The sequence below is a fragment of the Entelurus aequoreus genome, linkage group LG05 (assembly GCF_033978785.1).
Source record: "Entelurus aequoreus isolate RoL-2023_Sb linkage group LG05, RoL_Eaeq_v1.1, whole genome shotgun sequence".
In the NCBI taxonomy this organism is placed as follows: Eukaryota; Metazoa; Chordata; class Actinopteri; order Syngnathiformes; family Syngnathidae; genus Entelurus; species Entelurus aequoreus.
Genome location: NC_084735.1, coordinates 8,481,250 through 8,503,432, shown reverse-complemented (window position 1 = coordinate 8,503,432; position 22,183 = coordinate 8,481,250). Strand labels below are relative to the sequence as shown.

The following is a 22,183-nucleotide window of genomic DNA, read 5'->3' as shown; positions in this document are numbered from 1 at the left end:
TTTTTTGGGGGAAATGTATTTGATAAAAGCCAACACCAAGAATAGACATTTGAAAGGCAATTTAAAATGTCTAAAGAATAGTGAACAACAGGCTGAATAAGTGTACGTTATATGAGGCATAAATAACCAACTGAGAACGTGCCTGGTATGTTAACGCAGGCCTGGCCCTAACCAATCTGGCGCCCTAGGCAAGATTTTAGGTGGCGCCCCCCCCCCACATCGGCAGTGAAGTGTATATACTCACAAAAAACCGAATAGCTTTGTCTTTGACCTTTTTTTTTACTTAAAGAAAGCAAATTAACATGTTATATGAGAATGTTATGTTATGATTATCTTTAACCGAATCACAGCAGTGCTCAAATTAAAAAACAGCATTTCCTCTCATGTGATATTGCTTAATTAACATTAATGATGTGCACTTTAACAACTAGGCTTACAACTATACCTAATATATAAAGGGGTGGAAAAGTGACTATTACCTGCAGGGCAAACATTAGCTAACCCAGGGGTCGGCAACCTTTACCACTCAAAGAGCCATTTTGGCAAGTTTCACAAATTAAAGAAAATAATGGGAGCCACAAAAAAAAATTGTACATTTAAAATGAAAAACACCGCATACAAAGCTTAAATTGCTTTGTGCTATGTTAACCAGGGGTCTCAGACACACGCACCGGCACGCACCTTAATATGGAAATTTTATGTTAGTGCGGCCCGCGAGTTTTGAATGAATGGCGCTTGATAGCGTCATACTTGCCAACTCCCTCATTATTTCCGGGAGACTCCCGAATATCAGGGCGTGATGGCACTGCTTTTGGCGCCCTCTACAGTCTGCCCAAACAGTGTACCTGCTTGACCACATGTAGAATGCAGCTTCAGCTTGCTCACGTAAGTGACAGCAAGGCGTACTACTTCAACAGCCACACAGCTTACACTGACGGTAGCCGTACAAAAACAACTTTAACACTGTTACGTTACAAATATGCGCCACACTTTGAACCCACACCAAAAAAGAATGACAAACACATTTCTGGAGAACATCTGCACTTTAACACAACATAAACACAACACAACAAATACCCAGAATCCCATGCAGCCCTAACTCTTCCGCTCAACCGACGCACGGAGGGGGGGAGGGTTGATGTGTGGGGGGGTTTGGTGGTAGCGGGGGTGTATAATCTAGACCGGAAGAGTTAGGGCTGCATGGGATTCTGGGTATTGGTTGTGTTGTGTTTATGTTGTGTTACGGTGCAGATGTTCTCCAGAAATGTGTTTTTCATTATTTTTTGGTGTGGGTTCACAGTGTGGCGCATATTTGTAACGTGACAGTGTTAAAGTTGTTTTATATGGCTACCGTCAGTGTAAGCTGTGTGGCTGATGAGTAAGTATGCTTTGCTGTCTCCTACGTGTGCAAGTAAAAGCTACATACGACATGTGGCACGCTGTTTGTAAATGCTATAGAGGACAATTACTGCAGTGCAATTAGGGCACGCCCTTAATTTAGTAATTACAGTGAAAATAGGATTATAATTGCCCTTGGAGTTTTCTAAGAGAGGCACTGAGATCCACAAATCTCCTGGGAAAATCGGGGGGTCGGCAAGTATGCAGCTGAGCCGCATCAGAGTGGTCAAAGAGCCGCATGCGGCTCCGGAGCCGCGGGTTGCCGACCCCTGAGCTAACCAGAAGGCAATAACAATGTAAACAAAAAACACCTGCTTAAAAGATCTAATACAAATGTCCCTGAGGAATGTAAGGTGGGAGTACTGTAATTACCTATCGTTACATTATTATTTTCCAAAACAATTTAGCCCCCTCCACAATATTAACCCGACGTTAAAACAGAACTAGCTATTTATTGATTAGCAATTGCCGAATCATGTAACATTAGCTTAATGCTAAAAAGCCAGGTTACTATCACATTCTGTAACAGACAAATAATTTCATGTAGGCTAACGTTACCTACCTGCTACCTCTGTCTTTTTCTCGTTTCTCCTCCTCTTCTTTTCTCTTTTTTCTTCCCTGGGCACCTGACAGTTTTGGCCGTTTTGACATCTTGTGTGGATTTTTTGATGTGGTAAGAGTCATGATACGGGAAGGGAGGGGGCGCACCGTGCGGGGGGATGGGGTGGGGGGGTGGGGGGGGCGTAATGTTGTAACAAATAATATTTCTATTAAATAGGCTTTACTTTGCATTTTAATTAACGTTGGATTATTTTTTGTATTTAGAAATAATAGTACCAACTTTTTTTTTTTTTTTTTCCTCCAACATTTGTGGCACTGGCGTGGCGCCCCCTGATGGACGGCGCCCTTAGCATTTGCCTATACGGCCTATGCCACGGGCCGGCCCTGTGTTAACGTAACATATTATGGTAAGAGTCATTCAAATAACTATAACATATAGAACATGCTATACGTTTACCAAACAATCTGTCACTCCTAATCGCTAAATCCCATGAAATCTTATACGTCTAGTCTCTTACGTGAATGAGATAAATAATATTATTTGATATTTTACGCTAATGTGTTAATCATTTCACACATAAGTCGCTCCTGAGTATAAGTCGCACCCCCGGCCAAACTTTGAAAAAAACTGCGACTTATAGTCCGAAAAATACGGTACTTGAATATTTGCTTGACTTATGATCTCAAAACAAACTGAGTTTTTTACCATAAAATCAACTTTGGTACTGTTTTTTTCCATATACAGTAAGACACTAAAAAAATAAAAAAAATAAATAAATAAAAAAAACAAGAGTTTACGGTAAAAAAAAATAAAATAATAATTTTACAGCTAAAAACAGTAGTATTGTTTCTCCATTCCATTCCATTGTTTTATATGCTGTAAAAACCCACTGCTTTTACTGTAAAGTTCTGGTGACTGAGCTGCCAGTTTTTAAAGTAAAAATTTTATATTTTTTTGCAGCTTATGTAAAAAAATATATTGTTAACCCTGTAGCACTCCTTGTAGTAAAATTACAACGTTACCTTTAACCATCCTAAAAAACAGTCTGTTATATATTTTTTTACCACATTTACATAGTCATTGGGTCCTATTGTTCAGTCTCACAAGGCTATTGGATCGTACATTTGTTTATAAGTCACGCCTTCTGGCCATGAACTCACACAACCTCTCAAGGTTTCCTTCGAACAAAATCTATTTGTTTCATTGGACTGGATTCATCAGATTCAAGTAATTAAAATGTATTTTATATATCTTTTTGGTTGTTATTACAATGTCTAGAGCCGTGGTCACCAACCACCGGGCCGCGGCCCTGTACCGGTCCGCGGACCGATTGGTACCGGGCCGCACAAGAAATTAAAAAAAAAAAAATTATAATTTTTTTTATTTTTATGAAATCAACATAAAAAACACAATATATACATTTTATATCAATATAGATCAATACAGTCTGCAGGTATACAGTCCGTAAGCACACACAACTCACCCGAGATATCGAAGGCAAAACATGTTTTCCGTTTACCCAAATTCACGATATTACCGGAATTTCCAGGAGTTTCTCCCATTTGACGATGAATGGGTAATAAACAAACTTGGGCACATCCCACGTTTCTTATCCGATTTGAACCGTTCCAACATCCACACACTCCACTCACCCTGGACATTCAAGATTCAAGCCATCATGTTTCCTGGTTCCGAAAATTCCCTGATTACCCGGATTTTCCAGGAATTTTCCCCCATTGGGAAAATGAATGGGCAATATACAAACCTCTCCATATCCCACATTTCTCAATCGATTTGAACCGTTGCAACATCCCCACACTCCACTCACCCTGGACATTCAAGCATTCCACTTCCACTCACGCAAACAAATTACTAGTTTTCCCGAAATTCCAGGAATTCCGAAATACCAATTCTCAATTCTTACTGTTGTTACGTCAGCATTTTTCAAACGATTCGAAAAATCCCAACATCAACCCATTCATATCATCGAGTTTTCCATATTTTTTTTTAATTTCCGATTCCGAAAATTCCCAGATTTCCCGGAATTACCAGGAGTTTCCCCCCATTTAAAATGAATAATAATAATAAAATATCCCACATTTCTCAATCGATTCAAACCGTTGCAACATCCACACACTCCACTCATCTTGGACATTCAAGTATTTCACTTCCAATCACGCAAACAAATTCCTAGTTTTCCCGAAATTCCAGGAATTTTGAAATTCCAATCCTCAGTTCAAATTGTTGTTACGTCAATATTTTTCAAACTATTCGAAAAATTCCAACATCAACCCATTCATATCATCGAGGACAATTGTACAAGTATCCATATATTTTTTTTAAATTCACAGTTTTCCCGAAATTCACAAATTTCCAGGAAATTCCCATTCAGAGTTCTAAAATACCCAAAATTCAAAAGATTGTACGCCATTTTTTTTACCCGAGTCGGACCTTTCAGCCATCCACACACACAACTCACCCGAGATATCGAAGGCAAAACATGTTTTCCGTTTACCCAAATTCACGATTTTACCGGAATTTCCAGGAGTTTCTCCCAATTGACGATGAATGGGCAATAAACAAATTTGGGCACATCCCACGTTTCTTATCCGATTTGAACCCTTCCAACATCCACACACTCCACTCACCCTGGACATTCAAGATTCAAGCCATCATGTTTTCTGGTTCCGAAAATTCCCTGATTACCCGGATTTTCTAGGAATTTTCCCCCATTGGGAAAATTAATGGGCAATATACAAACCTCTCCATATCCCACATTTCTCAATCGATTCGAACCGTTGCAACATCCCAACAATCCACTCACCCTGGACATTCAAGCATATCACTTCCACGGACGCAAACAAATTCCTAGTTTTCCCGAAATTCCAGGAATTCCGAAATACCAATTCTCAATTCTTACTGTTGTTACGTCAACATTTTTCAAACGATTCGAAAAATCCCAACATCAACCCATTCATATCATCGAGTTTTCCATATTTTTTTTAAATTCCCGGTTCCGAAAATTCCCAGATTACCCGGAATTACCAGGAATTTCCCCCCCATTTAAAATGAATAATAATAATAAAATATCCCACATTTCTCAATCGATTCGAACCGTTGCAACATCCACACACTCCACTCATCCTGGACATTCAAGTATTTCACTTCCAATCACGCAAACAAATTCCTAGTTTTCCCGAAATTCCAGGAATTTTGAAATTCCAATCCTCAGTTCAAATTGTTGTTACGTCAATATTTTTCAAACTATTCGAAAAATTCCAACATCAACCCATTCATATCATCGAGGACAATTGAACAAGTATCCTTTTTTTTTTTTTTAATTCCCAGTTTTCCCGAAATTCACAAATTTCCAGGAAATTCCCATTCAGAGTTCTAAAATACCCAAAATTCAAAAGATTGTGCGCCATTTTTTTTAACCCGAGTCGGACCTTTCAACCATCCACACACACAACTCACCCGAGATATCGAAGGCAAAACATGTTTTCCGTTTACCCAAATTCACGATTTTACCGGAATTTCCAGGAGTTTCTCCCAATTGACGATGAATGGGCAATAAACAAACTTGGGCACATCCCACGTTTCTTATCCGATTTGAACCGTTCCAACATCCACACACTCCACTCACCCTGGACATTCAAGATTCAAGCCATCATGTTTTCTGGTTCCGAAAATTCCCTGATTACCCGGATTTTCCAGGAATTTTCCCCCATTGCGAAAATTAATGGGCAATATACAAACCTCTCCATATCCCACATTTCTCAATCGATTCGAACCGTTGCAACATCCCAACAATCCACTCACCCTGGACATTCAAGCATATCACTTCCACGGACGCAAACAAATTCCTAGTTTTCCCGAAATTCCAGGAATTCTGAAATACCAATTCTCAATTCTTACTGTTGTTACGTCAACATTTTTCAAACGATTCGAAAAATCCCAACATCAACCCATTCATACCATCGAGTTTTCCATATTTTTTTTAAATTCCCGGTTCCGAAAATTCCCAGATTACCCGGAATTACCAGGAATTTCCCCCCCATTTAAAATGAATAATAATAATAAAATATCCCACATTTCTCAATCGATTCGAACCGTTGCAACATCCACACACTCCACTCACCCTGGACATTCAAGTATTTCACTTCCAATCACGCAAACAAATTCCTAGTTTTCCCGAAATTCCAGGAATTTTGAAATTCCAATCCTCAGTTCAAATTGTTGTTACGTCAATATTTTTCAAACTATTCGAAAAATTCCAAAATCAACCCATTCATATCATCGAGGACAATTGTACAAGTATCCTTTTTTTTTTTTAAATTCCCAGTTTTCCCGAAATTCACAAATTTCCAGGAAATTCCCATTCAGAGTTCTAAAATACCCAAAATTCAAAAGATTGTACGCCATTTTTTTACCCGAGTCGGACCTTTCAGCCATCCACACACACAACTCACACGAGATATCGAAGGCAAAACATGTTTTCCGTTTACCCAAATTCACGATTTTACCGGAATTTCCAGGAGTTTCTCCCAATTGACGATGAATGGGCAATAAACAAACTTGGGCACATCCCACGTTTCTTATCCGATTTGAACCGTTCCAACATCCACACACTCCACTCACCCTGGACATTCAAGCCATCATGTTTCCCTGTTCCGAAAATTCCCCGATTACCCGTAATTACCAGGAACCCCCCCCCCCCCTTAAAAATGAATGGGCAAACCTCTCCATATCCCACATTTCTCAACCGATTTGAACCGTTGCAACATCCCCACACTCCACTCACCCTGGACATTCAAACCCCCCCCCCCCCCCCCCCTCCCCACAACCTCATGAACTGTCCCTCCTCCTATTTCCTCCCCGCCGAGAGATAACGCCCCACACAAATTGCTGCTAATGGGGAGGAAAGGAGGGGAGATCACTCACCAGGGAGTGCTTCTTCCTGGAGGACAGGTCCAACGTGGTGTCGTACAAACTCTCCACAAAGTTGCGCAGGCACGGCACGTTCACCTCGTTCTTCACAGTCTGCGTGCGGACGAAGCGGTTAGACGGTTGTGCAGCGAGATGGGGGCGGGGCTAAACCACACTCACGGCAGCGACGGGTACGAGAATCTCCACAAAAAGTCCGGCCAGCGAGTGTTTAATGTCTTTGTCCTTCACCTCCAGGAAATACTGTGCACACTCCTACACACAGGAAGACAACATCAAGTGATTTGTACGGTATACCCGTACCAGTATAGTATCGCGGTACTAATTAATCAAATACCAAGTACAACAGCGTATCTAGTCGATAGTACTATGATTACATCGATATTTTCTATCGTCACAAAATCTTTTTTCCTCTTTTTAAATGTATATTATGTTTATAAAGTCAGTAAATACGACACATGAGGACTTCGAATATGACCAATGTATGATCCTGTAACTACTTGGTATGGGATCGATACCTAAATGTGTGGTATCATCCAAAACTAATGTAAAGTATCAAAGAAGAGAAGAATAAGTGATTATTACATTTGAACATAAGTGTAGATAGACCGTGTTGAAACAGAAAATAGTTCCAAGTTCAAGTCCTTTTTGCCTCGCCCTCTTGGACTTCCAGTTTGGAACAACACTCGGTAACACACACTTCCGCTAATCATTCACATAGCCTCACATATACACACTCTTGGGTTTTGTCACACAGTCTATTCTATAGTTTTAGTTAGTATTGTTTATTATTATTATATATATATATATTGACTATATCTGTAATAAATCATAGAACATTACTGCCCCATGGTGTCTGTGCCGTCAACTCCATCCAGTATACATAACATATGTCAGCAGACTAATTAGGAGCCTTTGTTTGTTTACTTACTACTAAAAGACAAGTTGCCTAGCATGTTCACTATTTTATTTAAGGACTACTTTACAATAATAAACATATGTTTAATGTACACTAATATTTTTTGTTTGAATAAAGCCATTTTTTGTGGTCCCCTTTATTTAGAAAAGTATCGAAATACATTTTGGTACGGATACCAAAATATTGGTATGGAGACAACCCTAGTAAGAACTATACCGCCTTCATACAGAAGTCATCTTTATTACCTACCTGCATGAACTGGAAGGAGGCCTCAAAGTCCTCCACGGGGTACATTTTGATGCGGAAGAACTTCAGGCCCATGATGAGGCTGATGGTGGACTGGAGGACGTAGGGGCTCTGCTCCTTCTGTCTCAGCTCCTTCAGCTCGGAGATGAACTTCTTCCTCACAGCAGGGAACCTGAAGAGGAGGTCACAGAGATGGAAATCAGGGGGGGAAAAAGCAACAAAAGACAGCAACAATTGAGCTAAAATTGACAATGTAAAAGGTTTGTAAATGTTTATAACGATCGCAATGCTAGTTTTTGTTGTCGGTCAATGGGATTCACCATTGTATGTTAGCATAAAGCTAGCAGACAAAGAGCCTGTGTGATTGCATTGTTTTTTAAAAAATGTTTAATTTCTTAACGATTTGTCTTGTGGATTCAACACAGGCCTGGGCGATAAAACCTTATCAATATTTATCCTGAGAGACACGTGATTGATATCAATATGAAAAGTAAAAAAAGAAGAAATTGTGGCCAAAACAGAAAAGTTCACCTCGACATCATGGCATTGTTTTTTTGTTTTTTCAAAAAGGGACCGTGGTCAGACCAACGTGGTGTGTAAATGATGCAAGGCGCTCGTCCCCACCAAGACCACACCAACTCAGCCGCGCTCACCCTTTAGAGCACAGCTGTAACTTCCTGGCACTAAACCTGCGGAAAATAGTTCTCAGGTTCTCTCTATGTTCACATTTTCACACACTTAATCAAGCATTTCTTACATATTCCTTATTTTTTAAGAGGTTATTTTTAGGTGTTCAGTAAGATTTGACTATTTTGTTGACATTGTTTGAGGAATAACATAAACAGCAACAATTAAAAATGAGCAAAACGATGCAATTGAACAATAATCTAATTTATTAATAACAGTGTTTTCTTGAAATATATGTGGAGCGGCAACTATTAATCAAGTAAATTGATTAATTCGATTCGGAAAAGCTATGATTTAATTATGTTGCTTCGATTAAGAAGTGTAACTAATAAAAATCTATAAAATCTGGACCGCATAAAGGAAGGTAAAATAGATTAAATATATTCTAAAAGATGGTAAAAGAAGGTGAAGGGTTAATGGAAGGTAAAATAAGATACATACAAAAGTAAATAGAAGGTAAAATAATGTATATAATAAGTGAAAAGAAGGTCAAATAAGGTACAAGAAGGTAATTAAGGTAAAAGAAAGTAATCATAAAATAAATAAAAAAGGTAAAACAAGATAAAAAGAAGATAAAAGACGGTAAAATAAGATAAAGGGTAAATAGGAGGGAATTTTAAATTAAAGTCAAAGATGATACATAAAAAGGTAAAATCATGTAAATAAAAGGTAAAAAGGTAAATAGAAGGGGAAAGTATTAAATAAAAAGGTAAATAAAACTTAAAATAAGGTAAATAGAAGGTAAAAAGGTAAATAGAGGGGTAAAATAATGTTAAAAAGGTTTTAAAAAAAGTAAATAGAAGGTAAAATAATGTAAAAAGGTAAAAGAGGTCAATAAAAGCTAAAAGAAGATAAATAAATAGAAGGTAAATAGAAGGTAAAAGAAGGTAAATAGGATGACATTTTAAATAAAAAGTCAAAGATGATACATAAAAAGGTAAAATAATGTAAATAAAAGGTAAAAGAAGGTAAATAGAAGGGGGACGTATTAAATAAAAAGGTAAAATAAAGTAAATATTTAAAATAAGGTAAATAGAAGGTAAAATAAGGTAAATAGAGGGGTCAAATAATGTTAAAAAGGTTTAAAAAAAAGTAAATAGAAGGTAAAATAATGTAAAAAGGTAAAAGAGGTCAATAAAAGCTAAAATAAGATAAATAAATAGAAGGTAAATAGAGGGAGGAAATTTTAAATAAAAGTCAAAGATGAGACATAAAAAGGTAAAATAATGTAAATAAAAGGTAAAAGAAGGTAAATAGAAGGGGAAAGTACTAAATAAAAAGGTAAAAGAAGGTAAATACAAATTAAAATAAGGTAAATAGAAGGTAAAAGAAGGTAAATAGAGGGGTAAAATAATGTTTAAAAAGTTTTTTTTTTAAATAAATAGAAGGTAAAATAATGTAAAAAGGTAAAAGAGGTAAATAAAAGCTCAAATAAGATAAATAAATAGAAGTTATATAGAAGGTAAATAGAAGGAGATTTTAAATAAAAGTCAAAGATGATACATAAAAAGGTTAAATAATGTAAATAAAAGGTAAAAGAAGGTAAATAGAAGGGGAAAGTATTAAATAAAAAGGTGAAATAAGGTAAATAAAACTTAAAATAAGGTAAATAGAAGGTTAAAAAAAGGTAAATTGAGGGGTAAAATAATGTTAAAAAGGTAAAAAAAAGTAAATAGAAGGTAAAATAATGTAAAAAGGTAAAAGAGGTCAATAAAAGGTAAAAGAAGATTAATAAATAGAAGGTAAATAGAAAGTAAAATAAGGTAAATAGAGGGGTAAAATAATGTTAAAAAGGTAAAAAAAGTAAATAGAAGGTAAAATAATGTAAAAAGGTAAAAGAGGTCAATAAAAGGTAAAAGAAGATAAATAAATAGAAGGTAAATAGAAGGTAAAATAAGGTAAAAAGGTAAAAGAGGTCAATAAAAGCTAAAAGAAGATAAATTAATAGATGGAAAATAGAAGGTACATAAAAAGTAAATATAAGGTAAAAGAAAGTGAATAAAAAGTAAATAGAAGGAAAAATAAGTTTTAAAAAAATAAAAAATAGAAGGTAAAAAGGTAAGTAAAAGCTATAGGAAGATAAATAAATAGAAGGTAAAATAAGGTAAAGAGAAGGTAATGAAGATTATAGAAAATAGAATGGTAAATGGGTTATACTTGTATAGCGCTATTCTACCTTCAAGGTACTCAAAGCGCTTTGACACTATTTCCACACACACCCATTCACACACACATTCACACACACAATTCGCACACTGATGGCGGGAGCTGCCATGCGAGGCCCTAACCACCACCCGTCAGGAGCAAGGGTGAAGTGTCTTGCTCAAGGACACGACGGACGTGACTAGGGCGGTAGAAGCTGGGGATCGAACCAGGAACCCTCAGGTTGCCGTTACCTTTGTTTATTCCAACTATTTTCCCTAATTGAGGTGTGACGGCGACAAAGTCCGACGACTTGATGAATGGAAGCGACTAAGTCATGATAGCTGCAGTCCTAAGATGACACGTTGACACTGCTGCCACAAATAGATTGCTGTTCTGTGTGGAATCGTTCCAGTAGCAGGTGAATAAATGAAGTGTCACGCTGCCCTCAATCACACCGTACATTTTGTGCCGTGCATTACCCAATTCCTAATCCCTATTTTGCTGCATGTGTGTGTGTGTGCACTGGTTGTTGATGTGTGACGTGTGCGTGCGGACACACAACACGAAGAGATTTGTATCAACATGGCTATATTTAGAAAGGCATGTGGGAGACGGGCCTGCGGCGGGAATGTGCGTGCGGCGTGCTCCCGAGGGGTGTTTGTGCTCACACAAATAAGATGTTACAGGACTAAATATTGAAGTACCTGGACTGAGCCACCACTCCCACCACTTCAGCGTAGAGGTCCGCCACCATGTGCATGTTGCCAGTGTTGGGTCCCAGATAGCTGACAGAGACATGGGATTAGACAAGGTGGACATTCCAAGTGGGACACTTCCAACTTGCTAGTTCCTCGGTCCTCATTTTGCAACTGAGCCAGAGATTTTGGACAAAGCAGGGTCCACAAATGCTCGCCTGGGTGGGTCCGGTGTGGAAGAACACTCACAAATCTTGAAGAACGTCAGTTTGCACTTCCTGTCAGTGTCCCAATACTTTTTGCTTTTAATAACATCTTGCGCATAATGTATTTATATGACCTAATGCAAACAACCTTCCCTAGTCATGGTGCAACAAAAAAATATATATATCCAACCAACACATGGTCACTGAACCTTGAGGATGTTGTAAAAATGTCCATCCACCATAAAAACAAACAAAATGACACCCATTTAAGAGTAGAATGTATTGTACTACCTGTATCTAGTAGTTGTAGAAGTGTATTGTACTACCTGTATCTAGTAGTTGTAGAAGTGTATTGTACTACCTGTATCTACTACCGGTATCTAGTAGTTGTAGAAGTGTATTGTACGACCGGTATCTAGTAGTTGTAGAAGTGTATTGTACTACCTGTATCTAGTAGTTGTAGAAGTGTATTGTACTACCTGTATCTAGTAGTTGTAGAAGTGTATTGTACTACCGGTATCTAGTAGTTGTAGAAGTGTATTGTACTACCGGTATCTAGTAGTTGTAGAGGTGTGTTGTACTACCTTTATCTAGTAGTTGTAGAAGTGTATTGTACTACCTGTATCTAGTAGTTGTAGAGGTGTATTGTACTACCTGTATCTAGTAGTTGTAGAAGTGTATTGTACTACCTGTATCTAGAAGTTGTAGAAGTGTATTGTACTACCTGCATCTAGTAGTTGTAGAAGTGTATTGTACTACCTGTATCTAGTAGTTGTAGAAGTGTATTGTACTACCTGTATCTAGTAGTTGTAGAAGTGTATTGTACTACAGGTATCTAGTAGTTGTAGAAGTGTGTTGTACTACCAGTATCTAGTAGTTGTAGAAGTGTATTGTACTACCGGTATCTAGTAGGTGTAGAAGTGTATTGTACTACCGGTATCTAGTAGTTGTCGAAGTGTATTGTACTACCTGTATCTAGTAGTTGTAGAAGTGTATTGTACTACCTGTATCTAGTAGTTGTAGAAGTGTATTGTACTACCTGTATCTAGTAGTTGTCGAAGTGTATTGTACTACCTGTATCTAGTAGTTGTAGAAGTGTATTGTACTACCTGTATCTAGTAGTTGTAGAAGTGTATTGTACTACCTGTATCTAGTAGTTGTAGAAGTGTATTGTACTACCTGTATCTAGAAGTTGTAGAAGTGTATTGTACTACAGGTATGTAGTAGTTGTAGAAGTGTATTGTACTACCTGTATCTAGTAGTTGTAGCAGTGTATTGTACGACCGGTATCTAGTAGTTGTAGAAGTGTATTGTACTACCTGTATCTAGTAGTTGTAGAAGTGTATTGTACGACCGGTATCTAGTAGTTGTAGAAGTGTATTGTACTACCTGTATCTAGTAGTTGTAGAAGTGTATTGTATTACCGGTATCTAGTAGTTGTAGAAGTGTATTGTACTACCTGTATCTAGTAGTTGTAGAAGTGTATTGTATTACCGGTATCTAGTAGTTGTAGAAGTGTATTGTACTACCTGTATCTAGTAGTTGTAGAAGTGTATTGTACTACCTGTATCTAGTAGTTGTAGAAGTGTATTGTACTACCTGTATCTAGTAGTTGTAGAAGTGTATTGTACTACCTGTATCTAGTAGTTGTAGAAGTGTATTGTACTACCTGTATCTAGTAGTTGTAGAAGTGTATTGTACTACCTGTATCTAGTAGTTGTCGAAGTGTATTGTACTACCTGTATCTAGTAGTTGTAGAAGTGTATTGTACTACCTGTATCTAGTAGTTGTAGAAGTGTATTGTACTACCGGTATCTAGTAGTTGTAGAAGTGTATTGTACTACCTGTATCTAGTAGTTGTCGAAGTGTATTGTACTACCTGTATCTAGTAGTTGTAGAAGTGTATTGTACTACCTGTATCTAGTAGTTGTAGAAGTGTATTGTACTACCGGTATCTAGTAGTTGTAGAAGTGTATTGTACTACCTGTATCTAGTAGTTGTCGAAGTGTATTGTACTACCTGTATCTAGTAGTTGTAGAAGTGTATTGTACTACCTGTATCTAGTAGTTGTAGAAGTGTATTGTACTACCTGTATCTAGTAGTTGTAGAAGTGTATTGTACTACCTGTATCTAGAAGTTGTAGAAGTGTATTGTACTACAGGTATGTAGTAGTTGTAGAAGTGTATTGTACTACCTGTATCTAGTAGTTGTAGCAGTGTATTGTACGACCGGTATCTAGTAGTTGTAGAAGTGTATTGTACTACCTGTATCTAGTAGTTGTAGAAGTGTATTGTACGACCGGTATCTAGTAGTTGTAGAAGTGTATTGTACTACCTGTATCTAGTAGTTGTAGAAGTGTATTGTATTACCGGTATCTAGTAGTTGTAGAAGTGTATTGTACTACCTGTATCTAGTAGTTGTAGAAGTGTATTGTATTACCGGTATCTAGTAGTTGTAGAAGTGTATTGTACTACCTGTATCTAGTAGTTGTAGAAGTGTATTGTACTACCTGTATCTAGTAGTTGTAGAAGTGTATTGTACTGCCTGTATCTAGTAGTTGTAGAAGTGTATTGTACTACCTGTATCTAGTAGTTGTAGAAGTGTATTGTACTACCGGTATCTAGTAGTTGTAGAAGTGTATTGTACTACCTGTATCTAGTAGTTGTAGAGGTGTGTTGTACTACCTGTATCTAGTAGTTGCAGAAGTGTATTGTACTACATGTATCTAGTAGTTGTAGAAGTGTATTGTACTACCTGTATCTAGTAGTTGTAGAAGTGTATTGTACTACCTGTATCTAGTAGTTGTAGAAGTGTATTGTACTACCTGTATCTAGTAGTTGTAGAAGTGTATTGTACTACCTGTATCTAGTAGTTGTAGAAGTGTATTGTACTACATGTATCTAGTAGTTGTAGAAGTGTATTGTACTACCTGTATCTAGTAGTTGTAGAAGTGTATTGTACTACCTGTATCTAGTAGTTGTAGAAGTGTATTGTACTACCTGTATCTAGTAGTTGTAGAAGTGTATTGTACTACCTGTATCTAGTAATTGTAGAAGTGTATTGTACTACCTGTATCTAGTAGTTGTAGAAGTGTATTGTACTACCTGTATCTAGTAGTTGTAGAAGTGTATTGTACTACCTGTATCTAGTAGTTGTAGCAGTGTATTGTACGAGCGGTATCTAGTAGTTGTAGAAGTGTATTGTACTACCCGTATCTAGTAGTTGTAGAAGTGTATTGTACTACCTGTATCTAGTAGTTGTAGAAGTGTATTGTACTACCTGTATCTAGTAGTTGTAGAAGTGTATTGTACTACCTGTATCTAGTAGTTGTAGAAGTGTATTGTACTACCTGTATCTAGAAGTTGTAGAAGTGTATTGTACTACAGGTATGTAGTAGTTGTAGAAGTGTATTGTACTACCTGTATCTAGTAGTTGTAGCAGTGTATTGTACGACCGGTATCTAGTAGTTGTAGAAGTGTATTGTACTACCTGTATCTAGTAGTTGTAGAAGTGTATTGTACGACCGGTATCTAGTAGTTGTAGAAGTGTATTGTACTACCTGTATCTAGTAGTTGTAGAAGTGTATTGTATTACCGGTATCTAGTAGTTGTAGAAGTGTATTGTACTACCTGTATCTAGTAGTTGTAGAAGTGTATTGTACTACCTGTATCTAGTAGTTGTAGAAGTGTATTGTACTACCGGTATCTAGTAGTTGTAGAAGTGTATTGTACTACCTGTATCTAGTAGTTGTCGAAGTGTATTGTACTACCTGTATCTAGTAGTTGTAGAAGTGTATTGTACTACCTGTATCTAGTAGTTGTAGAAGTGTATTGTACTACCGGTATCTAGTAGTTGTAGAAGTGTATTGTACTACCTGTATCTAGTAGTTGTCGAAGTGTATTGTACTACCTGTATCTAGTAGTTGTAGAAGTGTATTGTACTACCTGTATCTAGTAGTTGTAGAAGTGTATTGTACTACCTGTATCTAGTAGTTGTAGAAGTGTATTGTACTACCTGTATCTAGAAGTTGTAGAAGTGTATTGTACTACAGGTATGTAGTAGTTGTAGAAGTGTATTGTACTACCTGTATCTAGTAGTTGTAGCAGTGTATTGTACGACCGGTATCTAGTAGTTGTAGAAGTGTATTGTACTACCTGTATCTAGTAGTTGTAGAAGTGTATTGTACGACCGGTATCTAGTAGTTGTAGAAGTGTATTGTACTACCTGTATCTAGTAGTTGTAGAAGTGTATTGTATTACCGGTATCTAGTAGTTGTAGAAGTGTATTGTACTACCTGTATCTAGTAGTTGTAGAAGTGTATTGTATTACCGGTATCTAGTAGTTGTAGAAGTGTATTGTACTACCTGTATCTAGTAGTTGTAGAAGTGTATTGTACTACCTGTATCTAGTAGTTGTAGAAGTGTATTGTACTGCCTGTATCTAGTAGTTGTAGAAGTGTATTGTACTACCTGTATCTAGTAGTTGTAGAAGTGTATTGTACTACCGGTATCTAGTAGTTGTAGAAGTGTATTGTACTACCTGTATCTAGTAGTTGTAGAGGTGTGTTGTACTACCTGTATCTAGTAGTTGCAGAAGTGTATTGTACTACATGTATCTAGTAGTTGTAGAAGTGTATTGTACTACCTGTATCTAGTAGTTGTAGAAGTGTATTGTACTACCTGTATCTAGTAGTTGTAGAAGTGTATTGTACTACCTGTATCTAGTAGTTGTAGAAGTGTATTGTACTACCTGTATCTAGTAGTTGTAGAAGTGTATTGTACTACCTGTATCTAGTAGTTGTAGAAGTGTATTGTACTACCTGTATCTAGTAGTTGTAGAAGTGTATTGTACTACATGTATCTAGTAGTTGTAGAAGTGTATTGTACTACCTGTATCTAGTAGTTGTAGAAGTGTATTGTACTACCTGTATCTAGTAGTTGTAGAAGTGTATTGTACTACCTGTATCTAGTAGTTGTAGAAGTGTATTGTACTACCTGTATCTAGTAATTGTAGAAGTGTATTGTACTACCTGTATCTAGTAGTTGTAGAAGTGTATTGTACTACCTGTATCTAGTAGTTGTAGAAGTGTATTGTACTACCTGTATCTAGTAGTTGTAGCAGTGTATTGTACGAGCGGTATCTAGTAGTTGTAGAAGTGTATTGTACTACCTGCATCTAGTAGTTGTAGAAGTGTATTGTACTACATGTATCTAGTAGTTGTAGAAGTGTATTGTACTACCCGTATCTAGTAGTTGTAGAAGTGTATTGTACTACCTGTATCTAGTAGTTGTAGAAGTGTATTGTACTACCTGTATCTAGTAGTTGTAGAAGTGTATTGTACTACCCGTATCTAGTAGTTGTAGAAGTGTATTGTACTACCTGTATCTAGTAGTTGTAGAAGTGTATTGTACTACCTGTATCTAGTAGTTGTAGAAGTGTATTGTACTACCTGTATCTAGTAGTTGTAGAAGTGTATTGTACTACCTGTATCTAGTAGTTGTAGAAGTGTATTGTATTACCTGTATCTAGTAGTTGTAGAAGTGTATTGTACTACCTGTATCTAGTAGTTGTAGAAGTGTATTGTATTACCTGTATCTAGTAGTTGTAGAAGTGTATTGTACTACCTGTATCTAGTAGTTGTAGAAGTGTATTGTATTACCTGTATCTAGTAGTTGTAGAAGTGTATTGTACTACCTGTTCTACCTTATTTAAGGAGGTACAATCAGCTTACTTACCCCTCCTTATACTTGAAGTGCTTGAAAGCCAAGTTAATGACTTCTTGGATGAGTCCATCCAGGAGGGGGTGCAGGGGGATCTGGAGGGAGAAGAAGACCATGGTCACCCGCGGGCAGGTGAGGCGGTGACATCGTGCAGAGTCCGACACGTACCTGCTTCAAGACCTCTATGAGTACCAGGGAGAAGATGAAGTCTATGGCCAAGTCCCTGCGCTCCAGCAGGTAGTCCTTCTGCTGCTCGTCACTGAGAGACACACACACACACACACACACACACACACACACACACACACACACACGCACACACACGCACACACACGCACACACATATTTTGGTGCCTGATGCCATGAATACCACGATTTGATTAACGCTGAAAAACGTATTGGGGTGTTACCATTTAGTGGTCAATTGCAAGGAATATGTACCGTATTGTGCAATCTACTAATAAAAGTTCCAATCAATCAATCAATGCATGCTAACGTTAGCATCCCACCATTTTAATGTATTTATTTTTAGGTACACACTTCAGAGTAATACATTTTGGCACTTGACATGTGTTACAGTTAGCATTTTAGCATGCTAGATTGTAGGGATGTCCGATAATGGCTTTTTGCCGATATCTCGATATTGTCCAACTCTTTAATTACCGATACCGATATCAACCGATACCGATATCAACCGATATATGCAGTCGTGGAATGAACACATTATTATGCCTAATTTGGACAACCAGGTATGGTGAAGATAAGGTACTTTTTAAAAAATGTGTAAAATAAGATAAATAAATTAAAAACATTTTCTTGAATAAAATATAAAAACAGTTACATAGAAACTAGTAATGAATGAAAATGAGTAAAATTAACTGTTAAAGGTTAGTACTATTAGTGGAGCAGCAGCACGCACAATCATGTGTGCTTACGGATAGAGATGTCCGATATTATCGGCTGATAAATGCGTTAAAATGTAATATCAGAAATTATCTGTATCGGTTTTTTTATTATCAGTATCATTTTTTTATATTTTTTTTTTATCAAATCCACATAAAAAACACAAGATACACTTACAATTAGTGCACCAACCCAAAAAACCTCCCTCCCCCATTTACACTCATTCACACAAAAGGGTTGTTTCTTTCTGTTATTAATATTCTGCTTCCTACATTATATATCAATATATATCAATACAGTCTGCAAGGGATACAGTCCGTAAGCACACATGATTGTGCGTGCTGCTGGTCCACTAATAGTACTAACCTTTAACAGTTAATTTTACTAATTTTCATTCATTACTAGTTTCTATGTAACTGTTTTTATATTGTTTTACTTTCTTCTTTATTCAAGAAAATGTTTTTAATTTATTTATCTTATTTTATTTGATTCATTTTTTTAAAAAGTACCTTATCTTCACCTGGTTGTCCAAATTAGGCATAATAATGTGTTAATTCCACGACTGTATATATCGGTTGATATCGGTATCAGTTGATATCGGTATCGGTAATTAAAGAGTTGGACAATATCGGCATATCGGATATCGGCAAAAAGCCATTATCGGACATCCCCACTTACGGACTGTATCCCTTGCGGACTGTATTGATATATATTGATATATAATGTAGGAAGCAGAATATTAATAACAGAAAGAAACAACCCTTTTGTGTGAATGAGTGTAAATGGGGGAGGGAGGTTTTTTGGGTTGGTGCACTAATTGTAAGTGTATCTTGTGTTTTTTATGTTGATTTAATAAAAATAAAAAAAAATAAATAAAAAAAACGATACCGATAATTAAAAAAACGATACCGATAATAAAAAAAACGATACCGATAATTTCCGATATTACATTTTAACGCATATATCGGCCGATAATATCGGCAGGCCGATATTATCGGACATCTCTACTAGATTGCTTTTAATATAATTTAACAGGTATACACCCCAGTGTCATACAAACCCCGTTTCCATATGAGTTGGGAAATTGTGTTAGATGTAAATATAAACGGAATACAATGATTTGCAAATCATTTTCAAGCCATATTCAGTTGAATATGCTACAAAGACAACATATTTGATGTTCAAACTGATAAACTTTTGTTTTTTCTTGCAAATAATCATTAACTTTAGAATTTGATGGCAGCAACACGTGACAAAGAAGTTGGGAAAGGTGGCAATAAATACTGATAAAGTTGAGGAATGCTCATCAAAGACTTATTTGGAACATCCCACAGGTGAACAGGCAAATTGGGAACAGGTGGGTGCCATGATTGGGTATAAAAGTAGATTCCATGAAATGCTCAGTCATTCACAAACAAGGATGGGGCGAGGGTCACCACTTTGTCAACAAATGCCTGAGCAAATTGTTGAACAGTTTAAGAAAAACCTTTGAATTTAGGGATTTCACCATCTACGCTCCGTAATATCATCAAAGGGTTCAGAGAATGTGGAGAAATCACTGCACGTAAGCAGCTAAGCCCGTGACCTTCCATCCCTCAGGCTGTACTGCATCAACAAGCCACATCAGTGTGTAAAGGATATCACCACATGGGCTCAGGAACACTTCAGAAACCCACTGTCAGTAACTACAGTTGGTCGCTACATCTGTAAGTGCAAGTTAAAACGCTCCTATGCAAGGCAAAAACCGTTTATCAACAACACCCAGAAACGCCGTCGGCTTCGTTGGGCCTGAGCTCATCTAAGATGGACTGATGCAAAGTGGAAAAGTGTTCTGTGGTCTGACGAGTCCACATTTCAAATTGTTTTTGGAAACTGTGGACGTCAAAGAGGAAAAGAACCATCCGGATTGTTCTAGGCGCAAAGTGTAAAAGGCAGCATGTGTGATGGTATGGGGGTGTATTAGTGCCCAAGACATGGGTAACTTACACATCTGTGAAGGCACCATTAATGCTGAAAGGTACATACAGGTTTTGGAGCAACATATGTTGCCATCCAAGCAACGTTACCATGGACGCCCCTGCTTATTTCAGCAAGACAATGCCAAGCCACGTGTTACATCAACGTGGCTTCATAGTAAAAGAGTGCGGGTACTAGACTGGCCTGCCTGTAGTCCAGACCTGTCTCCCATTTAAAATGTGTGGTGCATTATGAAGCCTAAAATAGCAGAAGGGAGACCCCCGGACTGTTGAACAACTTAAGCTGTACATCAAGCAAGAATGGGAAATAATTCCACTTCAAAAATGTGTCTCCTCAGTTCCCAAACCTTTACTGAGTGTTGTTAAAAGGAAAGGCCATGTAACACACTGGTGAACATGCCCTTTCCCAACTACTTTGGCACGTGTTGCAGCCATGACATTCTAAGTTAATTATTATTTGCAAAAAAAAATAAAGTTTATGAGTTTGAACATGAAATATGTTGTCTTTGTAGTGCATTCAACTGAATATGGGTTGAAAAGGATTTGCAAATCATTGTATTCCGTTTATATTTACATCTAACACCATTTCCCAACCCATATGGAAACGGGGTTTGTATATTTTGGTATTTCACTACTGCTAACTGTAAACATGCTATTGTTAGCATGTTTTTTTTAGCTCATTTTGCTCATATGTTTAGTTACTTGACGCTATCTGGCCAGCGTCCTAACTGTTAACTAACTTTTTTTTTTTACCAAGTAGCACCTCAGAAAGCACTTGGCTCTTTAATTAACGACCAACATTAAAATACAGTAGCATAGTTGACCACTGTAGCATTACACACAATTTGAAGGGTAACACTGTGTTTGAATATTTAATTAATTGATTATTTGGCATACAGCATTTTGAGAATCACTGTGTTAGCATTTCAGTTTGACTTTGGCTCTTCAGCATTTACACAAAATGTATTTTTATTTTTTTATTTTATTTTATTTTAATTATTTTTTTATTGAGATCCAGCATCAGACATTCCTATCCATTACATCATATATCTGTTGTCTGCCCTAAATGTCAAAATATATATTTGATTTCTTTATATCCCAACCATACCACCCCCCCCTCCAAAAAAGAAAGAAACAGCAGAAAAACAAAGTAGTATTTGCATATACATCAATTAAATAAAGAAAAAATAAATAATAATACATTATTAATAATAATAATCAGAAATAAAATAAATGTTATTAAACAGAAAAAAATACTGTTTACAAAAAATGAAAAATAAATAAAATACAATTAAAAAAAAAAAGATTACTCCCTATATATACTGTATATATATATATATATATATATATATATATATATATATATATATTATATATATTACAAAAAAATAAATAGAATAATAATAATAATAATAATAAAATAAAGATTACTCCATATATATATATATATATATATATATATATATATATTTACAAAAAATAAAAAATAAATAAAATAAAATTTAAAAAAAAGATTACTCCCTATATATATTGTAAATATATATATATATATATTTTACAAAAAAATAAATAAAACAATAATAATAATAATAATAAAATAAAGATTACTCCATATATATATATATATATATATATATATATATATATATATATATATAATATATATATATATATATATATATATATATATATATATATATATATATATATGCATGGAGTAATCTTTATTTTATTATTATTATTATTATTATTTTATTTATTTTTTTGTAAAATATATAT

At 36.2% G+C, this 22,183-nt stretch overlaps 1 protein-coding gene across 1 annotated transcript in view; it reads right to left on the bottom strand.

Moving 5' to 3' along the window:
- Window positions 1–22,183, bottom strand: part of fryb (furry homolog b (Drosophila)) — a 184,905-nt gene that overhangs the window by 115,349 nt on the left and 47,373 nt on the right. The window contains exons 5-10 of the mRNA XM_062046964.1: window positions 17,694–17,784; window positions 17,541–17,620; window positions 11,609–11,689; window positions 8,076–8,244; window positions 7,070–7,162; window positions 6,905–7,003 (exon numbers count right to left, since the gene is read on the bottom strand). Coding sequence (XP_061902948.1) covers window positions 6,905–7,003; window positions 7,070–7,162; window positions 8,076–8,244; window positions 11,609–11,689; window positions 17,541–17,620; window positions 17,694–17,784 — 613 coding nt within the window. The remainder of the gene's footprint in view (window positions 1–6,904; window positions 7,004–7,069; window positions 7,163–8,075; window positions 8,245–11,608; window positions 11,690–17,540; window positions 17,621–17,693; window positions 17,785–22,183) is intronic.